The sequence below is a fragment of the Pygoscelis adeliae genome, unplaced genomic scaffold, assembly GCF_000699105.1.
Source record: "Pygoscelis adeliae isolate BGI_AS28 unplaced genomic scaffold, ASM69910v1 Scaffold32, whole genome shotgun sequence".
Classification (NCBI taxonomy): Eukaryota; Metazoa; Chordata; class Aves; order Sphenisciformes; family Spheniscidae; genus Pygoscelis; species Pygoscelis adeliae.
The window spans coordinates 1613867-1634966 of NW_008824368.1; the positions used below are offsets into that span (position 1 = coordinate 1613867).

General features: G+C 42.1%; 1 protein-coding gene across 1 annotated transcript; it reads right to left on the minus strand.

Moving 5' to 3' along the window:
• Positions 1-864: 864 nt before the first annotated feature.
• On the minus strand, positions 865-20697 carry LOC103913444 (phosphatidylinositol 3,4,5-trisphosphate 3-phosphatase TPTE2-like). Its single transcript, XM_009319936.1, has 18 exons — positions 20623-20697; positions 18508-18585; positions 16136-16183; positions 15227-15388; positions 14078-14197; positions 11236-11335; positions 10340-10403; positions 9742-9806; positions 9098-9158; positions 8104-8185; positions 7933-8021; positions 6621-6682; positions 5594-5674; positions 4452-4557; positions 3699-3796; positions 3238-3333; positions 2678-2748; positions 865-1139 (listed from the first exon to the last, which is right to left on the minus strand). Exons 1-18 carry the CDS (start codon positions 20670-20672, stop codon positions 1037-1039), a joined length of 1536 nt encoding a protein of 511 aa, XP_009318211.1. The 5' UTR covers positions 20673-20697; the 3' UTR covers positions 865-1036.
• Positions 20698-21100: the final 403 nt, after the last annotated feature.

The window sequence follows — 21100 nt, forward strand, 5'->3', positions numbered from 1 at the left end:
GCAAAGCAAAATAAGGAATTCATTCACTCCTTCCCATCGGCAGGCAGGTGTTCAGCCATCTCCAGGAAAGCAGGGCTCCATCACGCAGAATGGTGACTCGGGAAGACAAATGCCATCACTGCAAACATCCCCCCCTTCCTTCCTCCCCCAGATTTATATGTGAGCATGTCATCATATGGAATATCCCTTTGGTCAGTTGGGGTCAGCTGTCCCAGCCGTGTCCCCTCCCAGCTTCTTGCACACCCCCAGCCTACTCACTGGTGGGGTGGTGTGAACAGGAACGAAAACACCCCTGTGTTATCAACTGTTTCCAGCACAAATCCAAACCATAGCCCCATACTAGCTACTATGAAGAAAATTAACTCTACCCCAGCCAAACCCAGCACAGGGTATTGAGGCAAGCCTGGCTAGCTGATCGCAGGCCATTGGCATGCTCATGAGCTGATGTGCCATCTCAGCCCTTTGTGGGGAGATACAGTGGCAGAGAAGCACCTGTGCAGTCCGCTCTCAGGCCAGGTGTTGCTTAAAACCCTACATCATGGATTTCTGATGAACAGTGGTTTGATACCAAGACTTCTGCTCAAGAATATTAGTCTGCCTGTGCCAGATTACTATTCCTCCCTCCAAATTCTACTGACCTGTGGAAAACCCTGATGCTGAGGGAAGGTGTCAGATTTTTCCAGCAGTCTCCTGCAGGCTGCTGGTCTCCACCCACCATCAGGTCAATGCTCTTCCTTAAAGACAGACAATTGTCTTAGATAAATAAAGTAAGGATTACCTGTATGTAGAGACATCTAAGCTCCAAAGAATCCAACAGCTCATTAACATGACAGTCAGCTGACACTAAGTAACTCTTCAGAGTATTATTGCTCTGCACAACAGAACTTCATGTAAGTTTATTTGAGAAGTGGTATCTACACAGAAATATATTAAGTACATCAAAATGAGACTGCTTCACTTTGTACTGAAGCAGCAAGACATTCTCCAGGAAAAGAGGTGAATTTTACATGTTTGTTCCCCTTCTTTCAGCTTCCCCTTATGGTTCAATAAAGTTCACCTCCACAGCAAATGTCTCACTATAGACTTTCCACGTTTTAGACTTGTGAGGGTTATCCAGCTCATTCCTGGGAAGGTAGAGTCTGAAAGACAAAATTCAGTAGCATATCTTACATCCCAAGACATGCTTTTCATTTCAGCCAGCCGAGAGAACTTCAAGCTCAGCCCTGGAATATTAAATAAAGCCCCAGATCTTGAATTCAGACAGCCAGCCATGCCTGCACAGGGCTTTAGATCTGAAGTAGTCTGAGAAACCCTCAGACTATGAGAAACATACAATCAACCTGATGGGTTTGTAGGTTGTTTATTTGTTTGTGGTTTTTTTTCCTAGAGCCCCACCACACAAGACTGTTAGAGTAAAATAATGTTACCTTCAGCTCAAGGCCTCCTGATAGGATGCAAGTGGCAGGAATTTAATAACTGACCTTCCTAATGGCAAGGATTTGATTCAGTACTCAGTCAACCTCATCAGGCATGTTCTCCACTTTTAATGCTTACCAAATTCACATTTAGTTATCACTTAATAGCACTTGTGCATCAGCTGTACAGATGTACATTAGAGGTACAGAGATACAAGCACTGCCTTAGCAGCTGTTTCCCTTCTGATCCGACGTAGTCCACCCAAGGTCTACTAGAATTCTCTGGGCAGAAAGGGAGATGTCTCTACTAAGTTGTGTTTAAGAGAAGGTCTGGTGGGGCATCCTCTCTAGCCCTGGAAGAAACATTACTTGGGTGAAACTTTTGAGTGGCACTGTTGCAGGGCTGTCAGACAGCAGGCATACATTTCTCCTGGCACTGGTTTGGTCTAACTAGATGTCTGCACCTAGACTGCAAGGTGAATTGCTGGCTCAGCATATTAAGTTTAGAGTTATGAACATAGACTCATGCCTACCTCTCCACATGCTCTGATGAGATCAATTAAAAAAATTGTTTCCTTCCCTTTCCAGTCATGGAAAGAACAGTAATTATCTCTCATACATCAAGCTCACCGTTCCTACATCTAAACCTGTCAAGTTTGGTATACAGAAGAGAAGGATCTCGTGTCTCTGCATTTCTACATCACTCCCCTAGCAAGACAGACAAGCCCAACTTTTGCTGGCTGGCACTCCACCAGGAGTTCTAGTCTCAACAAGAAGAAGCCACAGTAATTTCTAACTTTAACAAAAGCATGAGAAGCAGTAAGTTAAAGAGCCTTTCTTTGGGATCCCAAGCATCAGTACCTCTAACTCTGGAGTTAATGTTTGCCTGCTAAGCTGCTGAATGAGTTCCAGCCTCTCAGTCAGCCATGCTACCGAGGATGGCAGAGTTGCCTTAGGTTTGAATAGTTAGCATTACCTTTTTGAATTCAAGTTCATTAACAACACTTAGAGTGCTGAGGAAGGAGTCCAACAGATTAAGTTGATTAAGATAAAGAGCTCACATCTGTTTAAAACACTTGGCACAGTGCAAGCAAGTGTGTGCCAACTGCCTGCCTGCAAGTTACAACTGAGAGTCAGAAACCAGTACCCACACAGAAGCAAAGATCAGCCAGCTATCTCGGCTTTCAGTACCACGTTTAGGAACTTTCAACTGTTCAGACACCAGAAGTTAGGATCTGAAGGCAGTCACTATGATCACTTACCTGTTACTTTCAATAAAGGAAGTGTTGAACCAGAAGAAGAATGGGCAGTCATCATAGCCTTTTGGGAGATCCTAAACACAAAAGACTTTGTTTAAGGCCTCCATTAGACAATAGGACGGATTTTTTGCAGAGCAAGAGTACCCATCTCAGTCATTTGGTTTACAAAGCTACAGTACCAGAGTCAATACACTTGAAGAGCCCAATATCACATCCAGATCACTATTTTCACTGAAGTTATTTCAGGACTAGGTCACTCAAACTTAATACGATGAAGTAAGAGACCCATGTTAGAAGCAGCAGGTACTCAACTAAGATGTCCTGGTTGTACGGTATGAACAGCCAAGATGCCTCCCCCGCCTGCACAGGCTGATGTAGCAACATTTGCTGCATTGCTCACTGCAGAGGTGGAATAACAGCTGCTACAGTGGGGCCACCCTACATGGCAGGAGTCACTGGGGAGGAACGCAGATTCTGCCCCACGCAGCACAGCCAGCACCCAGCTGCTGTTTGCACTGCAGCCTCTCATACTCAAGTAAAGGACTTCATGCTGTTATACTTACAGAATGCGACTCAAATCTGACTTTCACATCACCACTTATTACAGGGCTGTCTTCCAAGCCAATGACTACAGAGTCACTTTCAGAATCAAAAAAGAGCTGGATAACAGAATAAAGTATTACTTTTCATAAAAGTTACTGCAGAGAGACAAGAGACCAATTCATGACAATACCTAGCTACAAATACAATAGCAGTGCTAGAATAATAGCCGACAATTTAAGCTACTCAGGTCAGAGCAAGCTGTTGCATTTAATTAACTTCTAGGGAAATCTTTCACTATCTTACCACTACTTTTCCTGTAATTTAGCAAAGCTTAGCTTTTTCATTGTCTCAGAATTCACAGCATCCATTTATTTAAGTATTTTTATGTCCAGCATTCAACTTCTACAGGAAGATGCTTTTGACTTATAAGTCAGCTTTCAGCTTCTGTGACTCCACTGACATGATTTCATAGTATGCTCACCTTGCAGTTTCCTTGACTGGCACATACACATTCTAGTACAACTTGCTTCCTCACTATTATCTGCATCTTCATATCAGTTCCATTGCCTTTCCCAACTCCTAGGAAGAGAGAGTTGCATTATACCATAGTACATACATTAGCTGGAAACACAAGTGGTCATGAAAACCAAGTGCAATCCTATTCGAGAGTCCTTCCTCTCCAGAATGCCTTGCTATAGACTTTAGAGACCTCAAATCCAAAAGGTACCTCAAGATTCAGTGGTTGAAAGCTGTATTTTGAAGTAGTGGTGAGTCCTACTAGTGGAGCAGGAAGAGGCTAATGTAAAGTCTAGTTCCACAGACTGAAGAAGAGCAGTTTGAAGTCGCCTTGAACAAGTAGTGCTGAACTTCCAGCCTTTTATCAAAATTACCAGTACATATGTACAGAAACAGGTATGTCTATCAAGGTGAGAAACATTAGGGGATCTAGTTCCATGTGTGGAGTTAATCTCACTTGAAAAGTGATTCCCCTCCCAAAACAGCAGGTTGTATGTGAGCCAGCATTTGACCAGACACCCAGAAAATGACAGAACACATGGGGCAACTGCACTCCAAAGTGCTCTTCATTGTATTTTTAACTGTGCCGTTTGAATTCTCAAATCCCAGTAAGTCTACATTCTTATCATGGGCTTAGCAAGAGAGACAGTAGAGATCAGCTGCTTGCACTAGAAAGCCATTACCAGATAGCAGAATGCCCAAATTCAAGAGTTCTTACCATGTATAGAGTGGATTTTGAGGTTTTTTATTTTGAGTTGTCTCTCTGGTGGGAGTTTCAAGTTATACTTGTTTTTCAGGATCTCATAATACCCAACATACCTACTCTGTAATGCAAAAAACCCAGACACATTATGCAGTTTCTGTACCCCACACAGACTAATTCTAGGCAGAAGTAGGATTAAATAGATCTCTACACCAAGTTCTTAGCTCTAAGTCCACAGCTAAGAAGTAGCCATTTGTTCTCCTTCCCCTCCCCATTTCAAACATTCCTCTAGACAAATTCAATATCTACATTTTTAAGCAGTATTTAAACTTCATGTTCTACGATGAATTATATACTTTTGAATTCAGCAAGAAGGTGAGGAGCTTTTATATTGTAGCTTTAAGGGACAGAATGTTTAATGTACAAGACACTAATTTTACAGAAGCACATTCTGAAGGACAGCTGTACTTCCATTCTATTTTATATCAGCAACTGAAGTACCTCTGTCACCAGCTCCATCTCACACCTCTGAATCTCACAGTACACAGTGAATCAAAGTAAGCAAAGCCTCCAGCTGTGGTCTGAGGCAATAACTTGTTTTATATTTCCTTGTGAATGCAGTCTCTAGAGGATGCATTCCTCCACCCAACCATATCAGTGCCATAGCCCTCCCCAGGCCAGGCTGCAGGCTTCAGTACATCCTTGATAAACAGCCTGGTTGTCTCACATGGTCATGCTCCTGTGAGGGTGGGCAAACACTGCAACAGGTTGCCCAGAGAGGTTGTGGAGTCTCCATCTGTGGAGATGTTCTAGACTTGACACAGCCCTAGGCAACTTGCTCTAGGTCACCCTGCTTGAACAGTGGGGTTGGACTGAAAGCTCTCAATCTCAATTCTGTTATCATCAAATCTGAATTATGGTATTGAAGATACTACACAGAGAAAGGCATAAAGAATGTGCTCAGACAAAGCGGGGGGGAAGAAGCAGTGGAACCCTACCAGTTGCTAGTCTTCCAACCCTTAAAGAAAGGGTACAGAAAGTTCAGGAGTTAAGCATTAGTAGGAACCTGCATCTCTGAAACAAGGCAGGGGAGGTGGGGTAGCACTCACAAGGCTAATGTTGGTTTGGCTACTGTTACTGGACCTGCTCAAGCTTACCTGGGATGGAGTTTCAACTCCTTGAAACTTGGTACTTGTGCTTCTATCGGTTCTTCTCTCCCCAAAGTAGTCTAAACTTTCCTACATAGGAAAATAGTTTCAAGGGTTAAGATATTCATCCCCCACCATTCCCCTTCCTGAGAAGTGGATAGTAAACTAGAATTACACTAGTCAATTCCAATAAGGGAATGCAAGTGAAAATATGCAATAGTTGTTTTGGTACCTTCTAAAGGAGGCTTTTAACTAGAAAGTATTAATTAGGAAGTCAGATACATTAAGTCTGTCATTCATGAGAGTGCTAATAAACCTCACTGAATGAGGAGAGCAATATGCTTTTTAAACAATTGCTTTAGAACCATCTATATTTCTCAAGCGGTCCATGGCAGACCAAGCTGAACATTAGTTTGGATCATCACAAACCAAACTTGGAAAAACAAGTGATTAAATGGTTACACACTCTGGCCAGACTACCCTGGCTCTTCTACAGCCCAGGTCTCCAAATTAATATACCAGACCTGGGGTATTAAAGCAGCACATGCATCTGTCCTGGCTGGGACTTGCTGATCTTTCTCCCTTTCCCCAGAAGGGCTTCTTGCTGTAATGCTGGCAGTCAAGACAAGACAATTCCTGATGCCTCACACTACTTGGAGGAAGGTTGGGGAAAAAATTGCACTTAAAAACAGTGACACTATCTTTAGTAGAGCATACTCAGAAGCCACCTACAATTTAAGGAAGTTGTTGCTCAAGATCCTAGGTCTATTATGCCTCCAAAGAAAAAAGTGCTTCGAAGTTGGTATCCTATTAAGTTCTACTTTACCAGTTCTTCCTGATCAAGAATAGTCTTCATCAGAAAGGAATTTACATAGTAGCAAAATTTGCAAGAACTTTTTTCTAAAACAGGTTGTTTGCAGTATCCTTTTTCCACTATAGACTTTTTGCAGAGTATTAGTGTATTTAACCAATTAAGTAGGTTCTAAAGGGGCATTTTGAATACTAGAAGAATCAAAAAATAAACACCAGTTTTTACCTTTGCACTCTCAAACTGGTCACTGTCAATGAGCCAGGTACAGACCATTGTTCCAGTCCTGCCTGTATTAGAAGTAAGAGACAGGTTGAACTACAGGAATTCAAAGGTATTTGGGATTATTTTTAGATTTGAAATAGAAGAGATAACAGGAGATAAGTGACACTAGAGTAGTCAAGTGCCTGTATTTCTGGGAAGAATGAGTTAAATACAAGATACTGCAGTTTGTTAACTTGTTCCTTGAAAGGAGTTCCCACATTTCTTCATAGTATTCCTAGAGATACTTAGGAAGCTGGCCAGCATCTGCATACTCCATTGAGCAGGCAACAGAGTCAAGTACACGCTATAGATTAGGTTAAAGCATTGGCAAGTGCAAGTCTATAAGCTTCAAGAGTTGCTCCTCTGCTCCAACTTTTTTCCCCCAACCCTACTAAGAAGGCATCAAGACTGCTAGCACAAAGACTCCAATATAGTCTGTTTTGAATTCAAAATCTCAAAAGGTCAAGTCACCCCTCCCTACACTTCTTCAAGCTGGTTTTGGCCTGCAGGTAGTTTCAGTGTTCAGCTTTGCAAAACCTTATAAGCTATGGTTCCAAGTGGGGGAAAGCCTTCTTTATGTTAAGTAACCACCTGGTTTAAGCCAAGTATTTGCAGTAGTAACAGCAGGTGGCTAAAGATGTGGCAGATGTTTGCAGGGAAATTTTGCTTATTTGCACAGCTATCTATGCACTTCAACAGCTCCCACACTACTACAGGTTGTGGATAGCACCTGCAGGTCAGCTCATGTGCGGTAGCTTTGACTAGCCTGTTCCCATAGGCTACATTGTATTCTATCACACAATACCTTGTGTATCTTAAATCAAGATCCAGCAGTACCTACAACATTCCCCTCCACCACCACAAGAAATTAAAAAGCTTGAGGTATATTACAGTGTAGGATATTCAGTGTGGGTGACTGGCTGCCAGGGAGCTAGAGCAGCAGCTTAACACTTTTGATGGTAGCAGTTTCAGTAGCTCCCTATCCCCAGCCTCTCCTGTCCTGGTAGTCAGGACAGCAGGAAGCTATTGAAGACCATTTTAAGAGATCAGATGCCAGCTTAGATTAAGAACCAATCAGGCTACCTAGAAATGGGGTTGCATAATACTAAACACAGCACTATACTGTTGCTAGTCATCACAGTGTTTGCAGAATTTGTCAAGTTATACTTTAAACCCATCTCATTCTATGGCTTAAGGCCATACTTGCATCAAAGAAGCCATAATAAGAATAACATGTAATCTGTGGCATACACAGATTACACGTGAGAAGTCCTACCTTTGCCTCCTTTACAGTGAATTGCTATGATGTTCTTTTCATCTTGACTCATCCATTCACGGACACTGGCAGTGAATTTCAGCATGTCCCTAGATAAGGGGAAAATTAGTGGATCAAAGCAAATGCCCACATAGAACTATCATGTTGTATGTATTTCTTGACAAGACTCACTGTAGCGCTGGGACATTGTGGTCATCAATAAAGATCCTTTCCACCCTGTAGTGGAAGTACTTGGGGTCATAGCCTTTTTCACCTACAAGGAAAGATCTGGAGTTATGCCAGAAAAGGGAATAGACTTGCAACAAAGAAAGTGGCTCATGACACACAACCACTGGTCTGAGCATACACTAGCATTTAAAGTGCAGTAGTAAAAATAGACAGATCAAAGTGGAAAAACTATAAGGTAATTTGGCTAAAACCATGCTTGCTTAGCTTCTAGTTTCACATATCTCACTTTTAAGTGAAAATTCATCTCCAGGCCCAGATGGCCATTCCTTTCCATAGGGGTTATTTAGGGATCTGAAAGTTAGCGTTCTGATGTACCGTCAGGGTCAAGCACAGCAACCACCACCTACAGAGTGGTAAGGAGCTGCTAACACCACACACCTCATCCGTGACCCCTCATCTACCCCTCTGCTGGCTAGATGACAGTTTCAATTTTTCAGGACTTCAGTATCAATGCTTCTATATCACACCTTGTCTGCTTCCAGCTCGGATGCTCTACTATGAAAGCAGAAACCACAGAATAGCTGTTCCTGAAGTATTTTTCATTGTTTTAGCCACCTCTAAACAGAAGAGCCTTTAACTATTCATTCACCTCATTCTAAGCCTTCATTAGAAAAAACCTCCAACATAACCCAAGTTTTAGCCCAGGTTTAGCTTTCCATCTCTTTAGCAAGATTTTTGGAACATTGAAGCAATTGTTCAGCATGAGCAAGGAAGTCTAAACTGCAAGGCATCCAGTATCTCCTTTGCAAGCTTTGGTGCCATATATTAGATGCTCAAAGTCAATAGCCACATTCAGGACAGAAGGTAGTCAGAGACAGCTGTGTACTTTTGACAGACTTTAAATTCTTGGAGATCTAGTATTGCCACCATCATACCTTGAAAAGATTTTTTTCCGTTTAGCAGCATTTCAATACACTCATCAGCTAAACATACTTACTGCAGAGATTGTAGACTTTATAGTGGTCTGCATGTTTGGTGTCCAAAAATCTTGCAACTTCCTAAAGCAATAAAAAGATACCAGTTCAGAGTAGTTAGTGCTCTACTCCTTATTTCCACTGCCACCCCACATCCAAGTGGTGTCAGCAACTGCATTCATAGACAGCCCTTGGACAGCAGGCCTTTCCAGCCCAATAGCTCAGGTTCTTGTCTGGAATAAAAGTACTACTGCAATTATCTTCCCTGCCCTATATATTTATGTTTTCACAATATCAGGCAGCATAGCTCTAAAGGGCATTAATACAGACCTTTTAAACATCTTTATTTAGATGAGTATACAGTTCACATCACTCACACTATTACTAGCCTGGGACAGAACCAACTTGGTTCTCTGAAGCGTTCCCAAGGAACAGGAGCATCAGAGCACCAGTGTGTGCACACTATGAGATACACCCCACTAGGCTTAGCTAAGAGACTACAACACAAGCAGTGCAGCACAGTGGAGACCACCATTTAGTCATTCCAATCAGCCAAGACAGCAGGACTAGGACTGACTTGACAATCTAGTCCACACGTGAATTAGTGGGAACCTAGAAGTAAAACAGCATTCAGAAATACTGAACTTGGTAGATGAGAGATTTTTACCTCTATAGGGTTCCTATAGAAAGACTGCTTCCCAGAAGATGGAAATGACATTGCAATAATGCGATCTGTGGAAGAGACAGCAATCAGAACAGGGGGAATCCTCCCCACATGTAGCAACTACATGGAGAGCAAAATCATTATGAAACAGCTTATTTCTACCTTAATTATAAGAACCACCTACGCACTTCTGAAAGGTTTTCTGCATTTAGTATAGCTAGAGCATGAGAATAATGATAGCTGATGCTTCAGGAAGCGTTAAGTGTCAGTTTCCATAGAATCACAGGCAAAAATACTATGAGTTAGTCAATAGTTTCTCAGCTCTAGTTCCCTAGGCCTCATGATAATTTCTATCATTACATACATGTGATGTATGTACAGCATGTACAACCTCTCTCCTAGAAGGCTAATCCCCAAGAACAGCATCAGAATCAGGAATCTTTATTTCAAAATCCCACAGAAAAGGAGTAGGCCTAGTTTGACTTCATACTTAAGTTTCATTAGTCTAAAACACTGCCTGTATTTTGTGTCAAGCACCTAACAGAATAACCAGTGTTAGGAGGATGTAACATGCTGCAGAGTGTCATTTGCATCTACAAACCAGTAACATAAGTGAGATCCAGATCAAAGCCATCTTTCATATAACGCCTTTTGTTTTCGGAGACCTGCCAAAAAAAAAGTAGAGTTAGTCTTCCAAAGGAATGCCAAAGATCAACAAGTGTTGCCTATTACTAGGAAAAACCAGCCATCTAGACTCTGAAGTTAAGTCATGAGTAGCAGAGCCTCATTTTGCTATAGCAGACTTCACAGCATTAGCCAAGAATAACGTTTATTGTGTTAGTTTTTAGGTAGAAGCCCCATACAGAGTTTTTACCCTGAAGTATCAAAGTTTATTCTAGTGGAAAGAACACTGCAGATTCTTTGCTGGCTGCAGCATGAATCTGTCATTGCTATTGAAGTGTTTGGGGGCTGACAGAAGGAAGAAAGTTAAGGGCAGCATAACCAAGACTGCTTATTCCTGAGCACAAGGACATACTTGAAGCTTCAAGTACCACTTTAGTGCCCCTGATGAAAATAAGAGGCATTTACAATGGATAGGGCTTCAACAGCTAGATTGTTTTGTCTTCACCTGGAATAAGCAGAAGCATTAAAATTCCTATCTTCCTCCATGTGAGGGAAAACAGTCTACGTACCACGCAAACTAGAAATTATCAATTGAGACACATGGTGGTGTTGCAATCACTTTGATATGCTGGCCTTACAGGTCAAGTTGCTGCTTACTCAAGCAAAGTTAAGAATTATTAGCTATACTGAAGTTGGAGGCAAAGCTCCAGTACTCTGTCAGGGACACTGAACAGACATGCTGCTTAGGCAATATTATCAGTTGCAGACCAATAGGCTGTGGGCAGTCTTACTACTCACCATTGATAGCTGCCTGGAGAAAGAGTGAGTTGTAAACCGTAATAGTAGCCTAGATATATTAAGAGGCCAACTTACCATTCTCCTGGTCACCACTTCAAGTTGCTTCTTTTGTGAAGCCAGGCGAAATATTCTTATTAAGATAACAATTCTCAGAACTCGGAGGAGAGTAACCATTCTAGGTAAGAGTCAGATTCACCATGAGAAAAAATAAACACAATTAAACTTAGATGCAAAGCTTAAAGCTATTTAAAAGCTGTTTCGGAGACAGTTTAAAACTTTGTTTCATATACTGAACTAGGACTTCTCAGGCTGATTTTGGAGAAAGAATATTATGCTTGAAGAATACCATGGTTTTATTGAGGTTTTTTGGGAGTACATGTTCTGAGCAGCTAACAGAACTGGGAAACCCCCTACTTGCTCGAGCAGACTTTCACAGGCACCTCCGCCCAGCAAGCAACAAATTCCCTTAACACTACCTATGTTATTATCCCCAAATTCTCATTCCTTGAAGTTGTTCTCAAGTATACATCTAAGGTAAGTAGCCACCTGAAAAATAGTTGAAAAGAAAAGCTAGACAGGCTATATACATCATGCCTTGATTAAGAAACCTGAGAACAAATCAGTATAAACCTGTGTTTAATCATTCAGCAACTTGAACAGATGATTTGGTTTGAGGAACTTTGAACTGCTGTTGAACTTTGAAGCAGGCAAGATGCTTATGTGAGTGATTCTACTGAAACAACTGAACAGGAGCAGCTGCTTTCACATACCCTTAGGGACTAGGGCAAACTAATATTAATTCCTTAAGGAGGTATGTAAGCATATACTTTTAAGGAGCACATGCACATATTTCAGGTCCAGATACACTTAGGTAAGAATCTTGGTGAATACCTACAATAAGGGGGACAAATATTATGGAAACATTATCCCTTCACCTCCAGTTGAAGACAGTCTGCTCTCCACTGATGTGGAGCTTAAAGTCAGCAAGACAAGGTTGTCCTGGACACCCAGAGGAAAGCTTCGGTTTTCCCCCAGCTCCTTCCTAGTCCAGGACCACCCTACTGTTTTCAAAACAGAGCTCCCTTGGAGCTAGCAGCCAAGGAGCTGAACCAACACTGGAGTGAAGACTCCACAGCCTGAACTACAACTGTGAGAAGCAGCTCTTCAAGATAAAAGCAGTTTGCATTCTGCCCTTTAGAAAGTTAGCCAGTTAAGCATTAGCTCCCAGACTGATACACAGCTCTTATTCCTCAATATCCTTTTATAGGTCAGCCTTCAAGGAAACAGGTAACTCATCCCAATGCACACCCAGCTAGACCAGGTAAGAAATAGCAACCATACCCCTCCATCAGGGCATGTTACCTCTATGGACTGCCACCAAAATGTCACTTGTCACATTATGCTCTCATCCACATAAAAGCTGCTCAGATTCTAATTATTCTGAGATGTATCAGGTGCTTTAAGACTGCTGTTTGCCTCCTGAGGAAGGTCTATGAAGAAAGAAAAGTTACAACCACAGGTGGGCTACTGGGAATTAGTTGGATTGTGTGGACACTACTGAAGTGTTAGGTGGGAAGACCATCTCAAGAACAGAACTGAAGAGCACTTAACAAGAGAAGCCTTAGAGGGCCTCAAGAATTGCATGGGTGAAATAGTAGGCCCCAGCTTAGTATCTTCTGAGAGCATCAGTGTGAACTCCTTTTTATGTGACCCAAATGCCTATTCTAAATCCCCAATGAACTTCAGCAAGTCAGAATACAAGGAACTTGCACACACCGATCTACAGCAGGATGGGTCAGCACAGGATCAGGCCTACCACAACATAGCCTAGCAAAGATAGCAGTGCAGATTACCTTGTCACAGTGCTACTTCTCCTACCTTTAACTGGATGCTGCCATAAGATGAAAGCTGCTTTAGAAAAGTGTGGCCAGAGAGATGGGAAGTAATCATTAAACTCAGATTAATGTTTTAAAAGACCTAGAAGGAAACAGCCTTTTATAATTCTGAGGCTGCAAACGCTATTCCTTTGCCAGTTCTACTTTTTGAAACCTGAATTTTGCTGGCATTTGAAGAGATACTAGTACTTCCAGATGTTTGTGCAACTCTGGATTCTTCAATAACTAGACTTTGAGTTGGTTTCTTCTAGAAGAATGTTTCCCTCCTTGTGCCCAGTAGCCAGTTGAATTGGGGGTGATTTTTTTTTTGAAGAGCTCAACTTCTTTCCCTGGCTGATACAATCAAGTTCCAGTAATTCAAACCTAGTGCACATAAACTAATCTTAGAGTTGGGAGTTCTGTTTCCATCAGGAATGGATTCCTCTCACAGGTTATCATCTGATCAAGCTACATAAATCAGATGGAAATATGACTTGAATTAACTTATGCACTTAAACAGCATGTTTCCCCTCCCCAGGGCATGGCTGGAAAGTCCAACATATGTTACTATGGGGCTTTTGGGAAAGCAAGGTGGAGGAAACAAGACAGTGTGGCAACTCTTTCTATTTCAAGATCCATTAGATGGAAATCCTCCCTCAGCTGTCTGTTCCATTTGCTATTATAATCCAACTCTTCTTTCTGACCTTCTTCAGACTCGACTCTCTATCAGGGCTGCTGTACACCTTCCTCCCAAAAATGCTTGAGTCAGAGCATTTGATGGCCTCACTATTCACTTTTAGTTACCCCAACTGATGTTTTTCGATTATCTCTGCCTTCAAGACAGGGACAGTCTACAGTATAACTGTAGACCAAAGTTAGGTGTCTCTATCCTCCATTAGTCTGTACCATGAAATACTATCACAGCCATATTTGTGATCTAGTAAGCTAGATGCACGCATCTAGCTTGGAGATGCCCAAGAAAATTCTTAGAAGACTATCAAGAAAAGAGAGCTCACATTTAACAGCTGCCATACCATTCTTACCTTGGTATCTGATCTGCTGCAGCAAGGTCTGAGAAGGAGTATGTCATGTTAATTAACAGAGTGCCCACCACTATGAATGCATCCAAGATATTCAGTTTGGACCGGAAATAGTTCCTGAAGCTGAAACAAAAGAGAGTTTTAGACAAATGCCCATATGGATAGTAGATTTTGAAACACATCTTCAGGAAAAGAACCACCTATACAGAACTACTGCTAGAGACAAGCTGTCCTGGTTTCAGCAGGGGTAGAGTTAATTTCTTTTCTAGTAGCTGGTACAGTGCTGTGTTTTGGATTTAGGGTGAGAACAATGTTGATAACTCACCGATGTTTTAGTTGTTGCTAGGTAGTGTTTACACTAGTCAAGGACTTTTCAGTTTCTCGTGCTCTACCAGCTGAGAAGGCTGGAGGTGCACAAGAAGCTGGGAGGGGACACAGCCAGGACAGCTGACCCAAACTGGCCAACGGGGTATTCCATACCATGGGACGTCATGCTCAGTATATAAAGCTGGGGGAAGAAGAAGGAAGGGGGGGACGTTTGGAGTGATGGCGTTTGTCTTCCCAAGTAACCGTTACGCGTGATGGAGCCCTGCTTTCCTGGAGATGGCTGAACACCTGCCTGCCCATGGGAAGTAGTGAATGAATTCCTTGTTTTGCTTTGCTTGCGTGTGCGGCTTTTGCTTTACCTATTAAACTGTCTTTATCTCAACCCACGAGTTTTCTCACTTTTACCCTTTCAATTCTCTCCCCCATCCCACTGCGGGGGGGAGTGAGCGAGCGGCTGCGTGGTGCTCAGTTGCCAACTGAGGTTAAACCATGACACAAGCTCTCCTGAAGTAGTTCATAACACTGAAGACTCACTAAGAAAATAACCTTACACCTACCTGGTCTACGCACATAAGTCACAGCAAAGCTGATTCAGTTTCCAAGTGTCCACTTACACCAAAAGCAATTTACAGATTATTCTATAGATGGGTAACAGCCAATATACACAGCCAAGAAAAGATGCAGCCATTGTCTTGACCAGGTTTTCTGGTCATGACCAGAAAATTAGCCTACACGGCATCCATGTTCATAGTCCAAGCTTGGAGTATTGCTTCCTTGCTAGCCTGAGAGCTTGCCACACTGACTTAACTTTTGCCCAGGTCTTACCCTTCAACAAACACCCTCAGGAGAACATCGATGAGAAAGAAGAGTGCTATTGCCAGGGAAACACCTTCAAGAATCTCTCTAACACCCTTCTTCTTCTCACTGATAGCCAGATCCACAATCACGACTATAATGTCCACAATGATAAGTACAACTCCAAATACTCTGCAAGAAGAAAGAGACAACTTGAGAGGTAGGAATGAGTTGCTGACATTTGACTGAAGAGCACATGCCCAGATTTTTTGTTTTAAGCTGTTCCAGCAAGAGCGTGTTCTCTTATATACAGATTGAGGCCTGCTCGCAGCTGAAGGATTCAAATTGCATTTTTGAAGAGATCTGCACAGAGCACATCATCCATGTGGAACTGTACATTTACCTCTGACTCAGCTGTAGTTATTAATCCATAATTCCACAGCTACCTAGAAGTGGTGCAAACCTGAATGCTTTAAGGCACGCAAGTGTCAGTGCTTTCAGTACACAGTGCTGAAAGAGTAAGTCTTTCAGCTTACTCACCTTCCCTCCAACTTGTGACCTAGTGTCATCCCTTAAAAAAATAACTGTCTTTAATGGCTTACCTTGTTTCAGCACCTAGACTACATGCAGCTAACCAACTGGTTGTTCAAAGGCTGCCACAGCCTGGAGTAAGCCATTAAAGAGCTTTTATCCAAGTCAACGGCATTTACAGTTCCGATTTTCAGCTCTCCTTGGACAATGTAATCATATCTGTTTAAGACTTCTTTCCCAATCAAAGTACTTTTCTCAAGTCACCCTTTCAGAGGGTGATAGGGGATTTTGTACTTTCCAGACAGAGCAGGCTGGAGTCACTGTTGTTCAAGGAACTCTCCAAGTTCTTACACCAGAAATAAGGACTATTTCTACCTTGCCCATATCAATACAAGCATGATCTTTTACCTGAATCCAAATGACATCACAAATGGGGAAATTTTTCTCCTAATTGCACTGCAAGAGAAGAGAATCAGCATCAAGACAAGTGACATCTTGCTACTGGTATTAGCCACAAGAGCACTATTACATTCTTTTGTTCACATTCTTTTAGTTTTAGAATTCTGTATAGTACTGATTTCTTTAAGAGGAGATTATTCAGTTGCATTCATGAAGCATATAGGTTAAGACAGTACTTGAAAGCAATACTTTGACCCCTTGTTAGAAGTACTATTCATCAGTTACAGACCCTAGAAGTACAGCAGTATGTACTCATGCATAACACTATTCAGTGTCACAATTCCAGTGACGCTAGAAGTCTGGCTTAATGCCCAGTTATAAGCTTTAAGAAGTGGGCTTATATAATTGCTATTGGCCAAGGGGAAGATTAAAGGATAAACATCTCTTAAGGTATCTTGTTCAAGATAAGCTTATATATCAGGGGATTTTGTTTTTCCCCAGGCCTGGAAAGAGCTGCACTTGTTAATAGCTCCGCTACTGCTTCTGTGCTCTTGGAAGAGAGGAAGACAAACCCCTCTTCTACCTTTAAAAGGAAATACTGGTTTGGCTTTCAGCTTGAAGACTCAAGTACCTTTTAAGAAAGTGAGTTACTGAAGCTAACTCTCACAATTGGAAGAACTCATCTCCAGCCCTAGCAGGGTTCCAGCTCCTGTTTTCAGTTACGAAAGATTTGTTGCCTCTTGGGTATGCTTTAAGCCTTCTGGTTTAAAGCTAGGCCTTTGTGTAATTATCTTACTAGCTGAAAGTCTCTTTAGCCTACACCAAGAACTAAGGTAGAAGCAATTATCTGCAAACCCCAAGTTCTGACAGTTTGAAAAACAGATTGCCAGTCTGTTAAGTAATCTTGGGATTACTTAACTACTCTAAACACCAAGTCTTCTCTTAGACACTTAAAAGAAAACACCTTCTCCAAGTATATCACTAACAGTAGGACCTACCAAAAGTTCTGACGTACTGACAAAAAGTACTGGTAGATTCCTTTTGTATTGTTCACATATCTACCCTATCTTTCCTGTTATATACAGTTACTACACTTCCCCTCCCCACCACCATTAGAGACACCATGTTACAGGAAGTCTTTGACAGCTCAATAATGCATATTGCACCCCAGTGATCTTGTCTTAGCTACTTGTCTCCTCTAGCGTAACTTGACCACTGCATTCCACCTAGTGCATATACTTAACACCTCAATAACTCCGTTTAAGATAAGGCTGGGTATCTTTGAAGTGATGAGGAAGATTCTTGCTGGGCTTACTGAATTAGCCCATACTTCTCATTATTAAGTTCAAACTTTAAACTAAGAAACAAGGTCTAGCCAGCAAACATCTGCATTCTTAAGCAGGAAGGAGATACTTCGGTTGTAGTACCCACTTTTCCCATGGAAGTCAAGGGTGTAATAACAAGCCTTGTCTTGAAGGCAGCCTAGCATATAGGAAGTTCTCCTTGCATTTAGAATGTCTAATATCTAAGGAAGCACTACAATAATTACACTAACAGTTTGTTGGTCTATGTCTTTGCCCAGTCAATCCTACAATGCAAGTGTAGTAGGTACGCCAAGACTTCAACTTCCACAGTCTAAGGACAAATACCTTTATTAGGTGCACTAAAGACTGAAATATATACACACCACTCCAATTTGGCCTGCCAACGTCTTAAATCAGTTGAAGAGAATGTGGCACATTTGCTCACATACTTAGCTTAAAGCCTTTGTGAAATGCATTTGTAAATGCCAACTTCTGAATTCTAGAAAGACCTGTCACATAGAAGACCTGAGATAACAGGCTTAACCTTACTGTTCTGGAGCTGCAGGAACAGAGAAACAAGTCTATTCACTTGTCACTGACTTGACTAAGTATGCTTTAAGAGTTAGTAATCTGGTGACAAGAGCTAAGCACTGTTAGAAAATAACTACTTCAAGAACAGAGTTAATCACTAGCAAGTTCAGACAGTTTAGCCTTGACAAGGGCATGATGCCTATCATTTGCCTCAGATGCTCAATTCACCTCATTTTCTCACCAGCATTTGTTCTTCTGTGCTCTCCCAAACTCATTCCTTTAAGAAAATTGAATCAATGCAGTTTGGACTACACATTCTCCATAACATGATGGATTTGTAGCTAGTTCTTGGGTTGGGCTTTCATCTCTAGAGGCATAAAGAAGCTTCCTGAACTTACTTGTCTTTATTATGTACTAGAACAAATGTCAATATCAAGTGATTTGCTGGGCCTATCTCTGCTTCAGCAAGCCATCCGCCTTCTTATTTTGGCTCAAAAGTTTCCACTTTTAGGGGTAAGCAACACATTTAGTATATCATTAGCTTACTTGGAACAGCTGTCTGGTTCATTATCTTCATCACGGCCATCATCAATCTTTACTGTGATCTCTTCTGCTGTTGGAGAGCTGGCAAAGGAATAACACAAGTCACATACTGATACAGATGTCAACTTTATGCATTGCTACCCTTCGTTGCTCCAGAGAAGAGACTATTAACTGTCAGCTGAGCAGTAAGCAGCAGCCTGGGCCAGAGCACAGGCATAGTACCAGGGGAAGAAAGACTTCCCATATGTTGGCACAGCAGAACCCCTTGGCTTGTACTGACCAAGTTCCCATTAGCAATCCATCTTTCAAAAGTTTCTCTCTTAGGGGAGGAAGGGAACAGATGTTTTCAGCAATAGGATAAAAGGCTTTGAAATAGGGCATCCAAGAGTCTGCTGAGGACTTAACAGTCTAGTCCAGACTCTGGAAGTGCTGGAAACATGCATATGCAAAGTTGCTTCAGAGAGCCCAAAAGACGCTAATGCTATTACAGTAAACTACTTGTTCAGAGAATGAATGTTTTCACCAGGAAAAGCCATAGCACAGAGATGTTTTTGTGCAGAGCAGGATACCAGACCGGAAACGGGAAGACCAGAGCAGCAGCAGCTGAGCTAGTGCTAGAACAGCATTTTTTTGGGGTAGTGGCTACTTGCCATAACTTCCTTAAAAGGGTCTCTTTAGACCAAGTTTTTGTTCAGCCACCTGAGAAGCTCTGAAGGCCACATGATGACTTCAGAGAAAATAAAGCGTAACATCTAAATCCAGGAGTTTCTAATTCAGTCTTCTGCACAGAAATACTGTGCTACATAATAGCACAGCCACAGTGTTTGCTATAGCTCTGTCTTCTGGCCTCATTGCCTCAGAACAGCACGGAAACATCAATATTGAATATGTGTATGTAGCTCTTCCTGCCCAAGAAGCAATCTAGCATGTTTGAAGCATTAGTGTAACAACTCAGAGGATCCAGGTATTCTTCATCCTCCACAATGGACCCATGCACCAGCACTGCTTCTGCAGTGTGGGCTAACCCCCTTTTAAGCAAAAAGTTTAATGATGCATTTCCTACAGTGTCAGCAACCAACACTGATGGTTCACCACCTGCACTCAGTATCAGGCTGAAGAAAGGAATGACTCTCTGCCCGCCCCCAAAAATTTTGGTATTTAAAGCTACTTTTCCAGCTCCAGTATCTCCAGACACCAGCATTCTCACTTTATTCCTAGAACTGAAGAAAAGCTCTAGTGATGTATGGCCATTTAGCTTTACTTCCCAGCTGTTCTTATGGGATATTCACTTGGAAGTTTCCACTTAATGTACAGCTGAAATTCTTCACTCATTAAAGCAGGTTGCTGCTGCTACAGCAGTTTTGCTGCAGGTCACTTGCTTATACTTGAAGACACATGAGGTGCACCAAACACCACCTTCTTATCCTCTACTGTGATTAAAATAAGAATAAGCAACAGTAGTGTTTTGGGTTAGAAAGCCAGTCTTTAACACAAAAAGAAAACAGAAGCCAAGTCTGATTACACTGTTTTCACTGTGCTCTCACACAAAAATTCAGTTCTAGATAATGTTTTCCACAGAGGGAGTTTGTTTTGCTGAGCACTCTGCATCTACTTGTTGTCCAAGCTGGAACAAACTCTTCGCCACAAGCTACTACATCTAGTTTTTGACTGCTGGGGTGGAAGAGAAGAAAGTGAGGATATACTAGAAGAACCTATTTCCTCCCCACACACTCTGAACTTCAGACTTGAGATTTTTTTAAGGAGAGCGGAGCAAGAGCATCTTGCTCTACAAGAGAACTTGACAGTGTTTCTGGAAGCTAAAAGAGAATTGCCATGAGCTTATTATACCAGGGCTGGGTGCTCTGTACTTCTTAGTTAGTTCTTAACTACTTGTAAGAAGTCAATCACAGCAGCATATTTCTCTTAAAGGTATCACTCCTCAAAGACAACAGCATTTTAGGGGGGGGGGAATACAAAGACTATATGCTGTATAAACTTCAAGCACTCCATCATTGTTCTCTTTGTTATATTTAAAGCACTAAGAAACTCTAGACAGGGGACCACACAGAGCATACTCCAATCCCAAACACATACACTGATGCAGTTCATTTCACTCACCTGGATGCTTCTGTCAGCTCTGCCCCTTGCTCATACCTCACAGTTGTCATTTTACCTGTTGTTGCTCTGCTGGTCTTAAGGGAAGCACATCTAGTTAAAGCGAGATCAGTACGAGAAACAGTAAATACCAGCATCCTACAGCAGCCTCACACTCATGTTACCAGCAGTTGACAAACCACAATCTTTATCTATAAGGCTAGTGGGAGTCAGTGCACTCAGTGGTGTGATGAAGGTTTTTTTGACGATACCTAATATGCCACGGTGACAGTAATTTTAAGACAGCATCTTTACCTCACGATGAAGCACTTTCCCCTGCTTCAAGCTACGAAACACACAAAAGCCCCAGCTGATACCTCCGGGAGGGGAGCAGCCTCAGACTGCTCCAGCAAGCGCGGGCTGGAAGTCCCAGGGAGCGGGTCCAAGAGCTCCCAGCACACAGCAGTTCCTCCGACGGGAGGCCCGCGCTTCGTCCCCCTCC

Bases quoted from the DNA above. Each gene is read 5' to 3' on its own strand.
- LOC103913444 (XM_009319936.1), bottom strand. From the start codon at position 20,672: ATGACAACTGTGAGGTATGAGCAAGGGGCAGAGCTGACAGAAGCATCC. The intron at 9,159-9,741 runs GTAAAAATCTCT...TTATTGCTTTAG, and splicing joins TCTATAGGAACCCTATAGAG to GAAGTTGCAAGATTTTTGGA. The intron at 1,140-2,677 runs GTAAGTGATCAT...TTTGTCTTTCAG, and splicing joins TCCTTTATTGAAAGTAACAG to ACTCTACCTTCCCAGGAATG.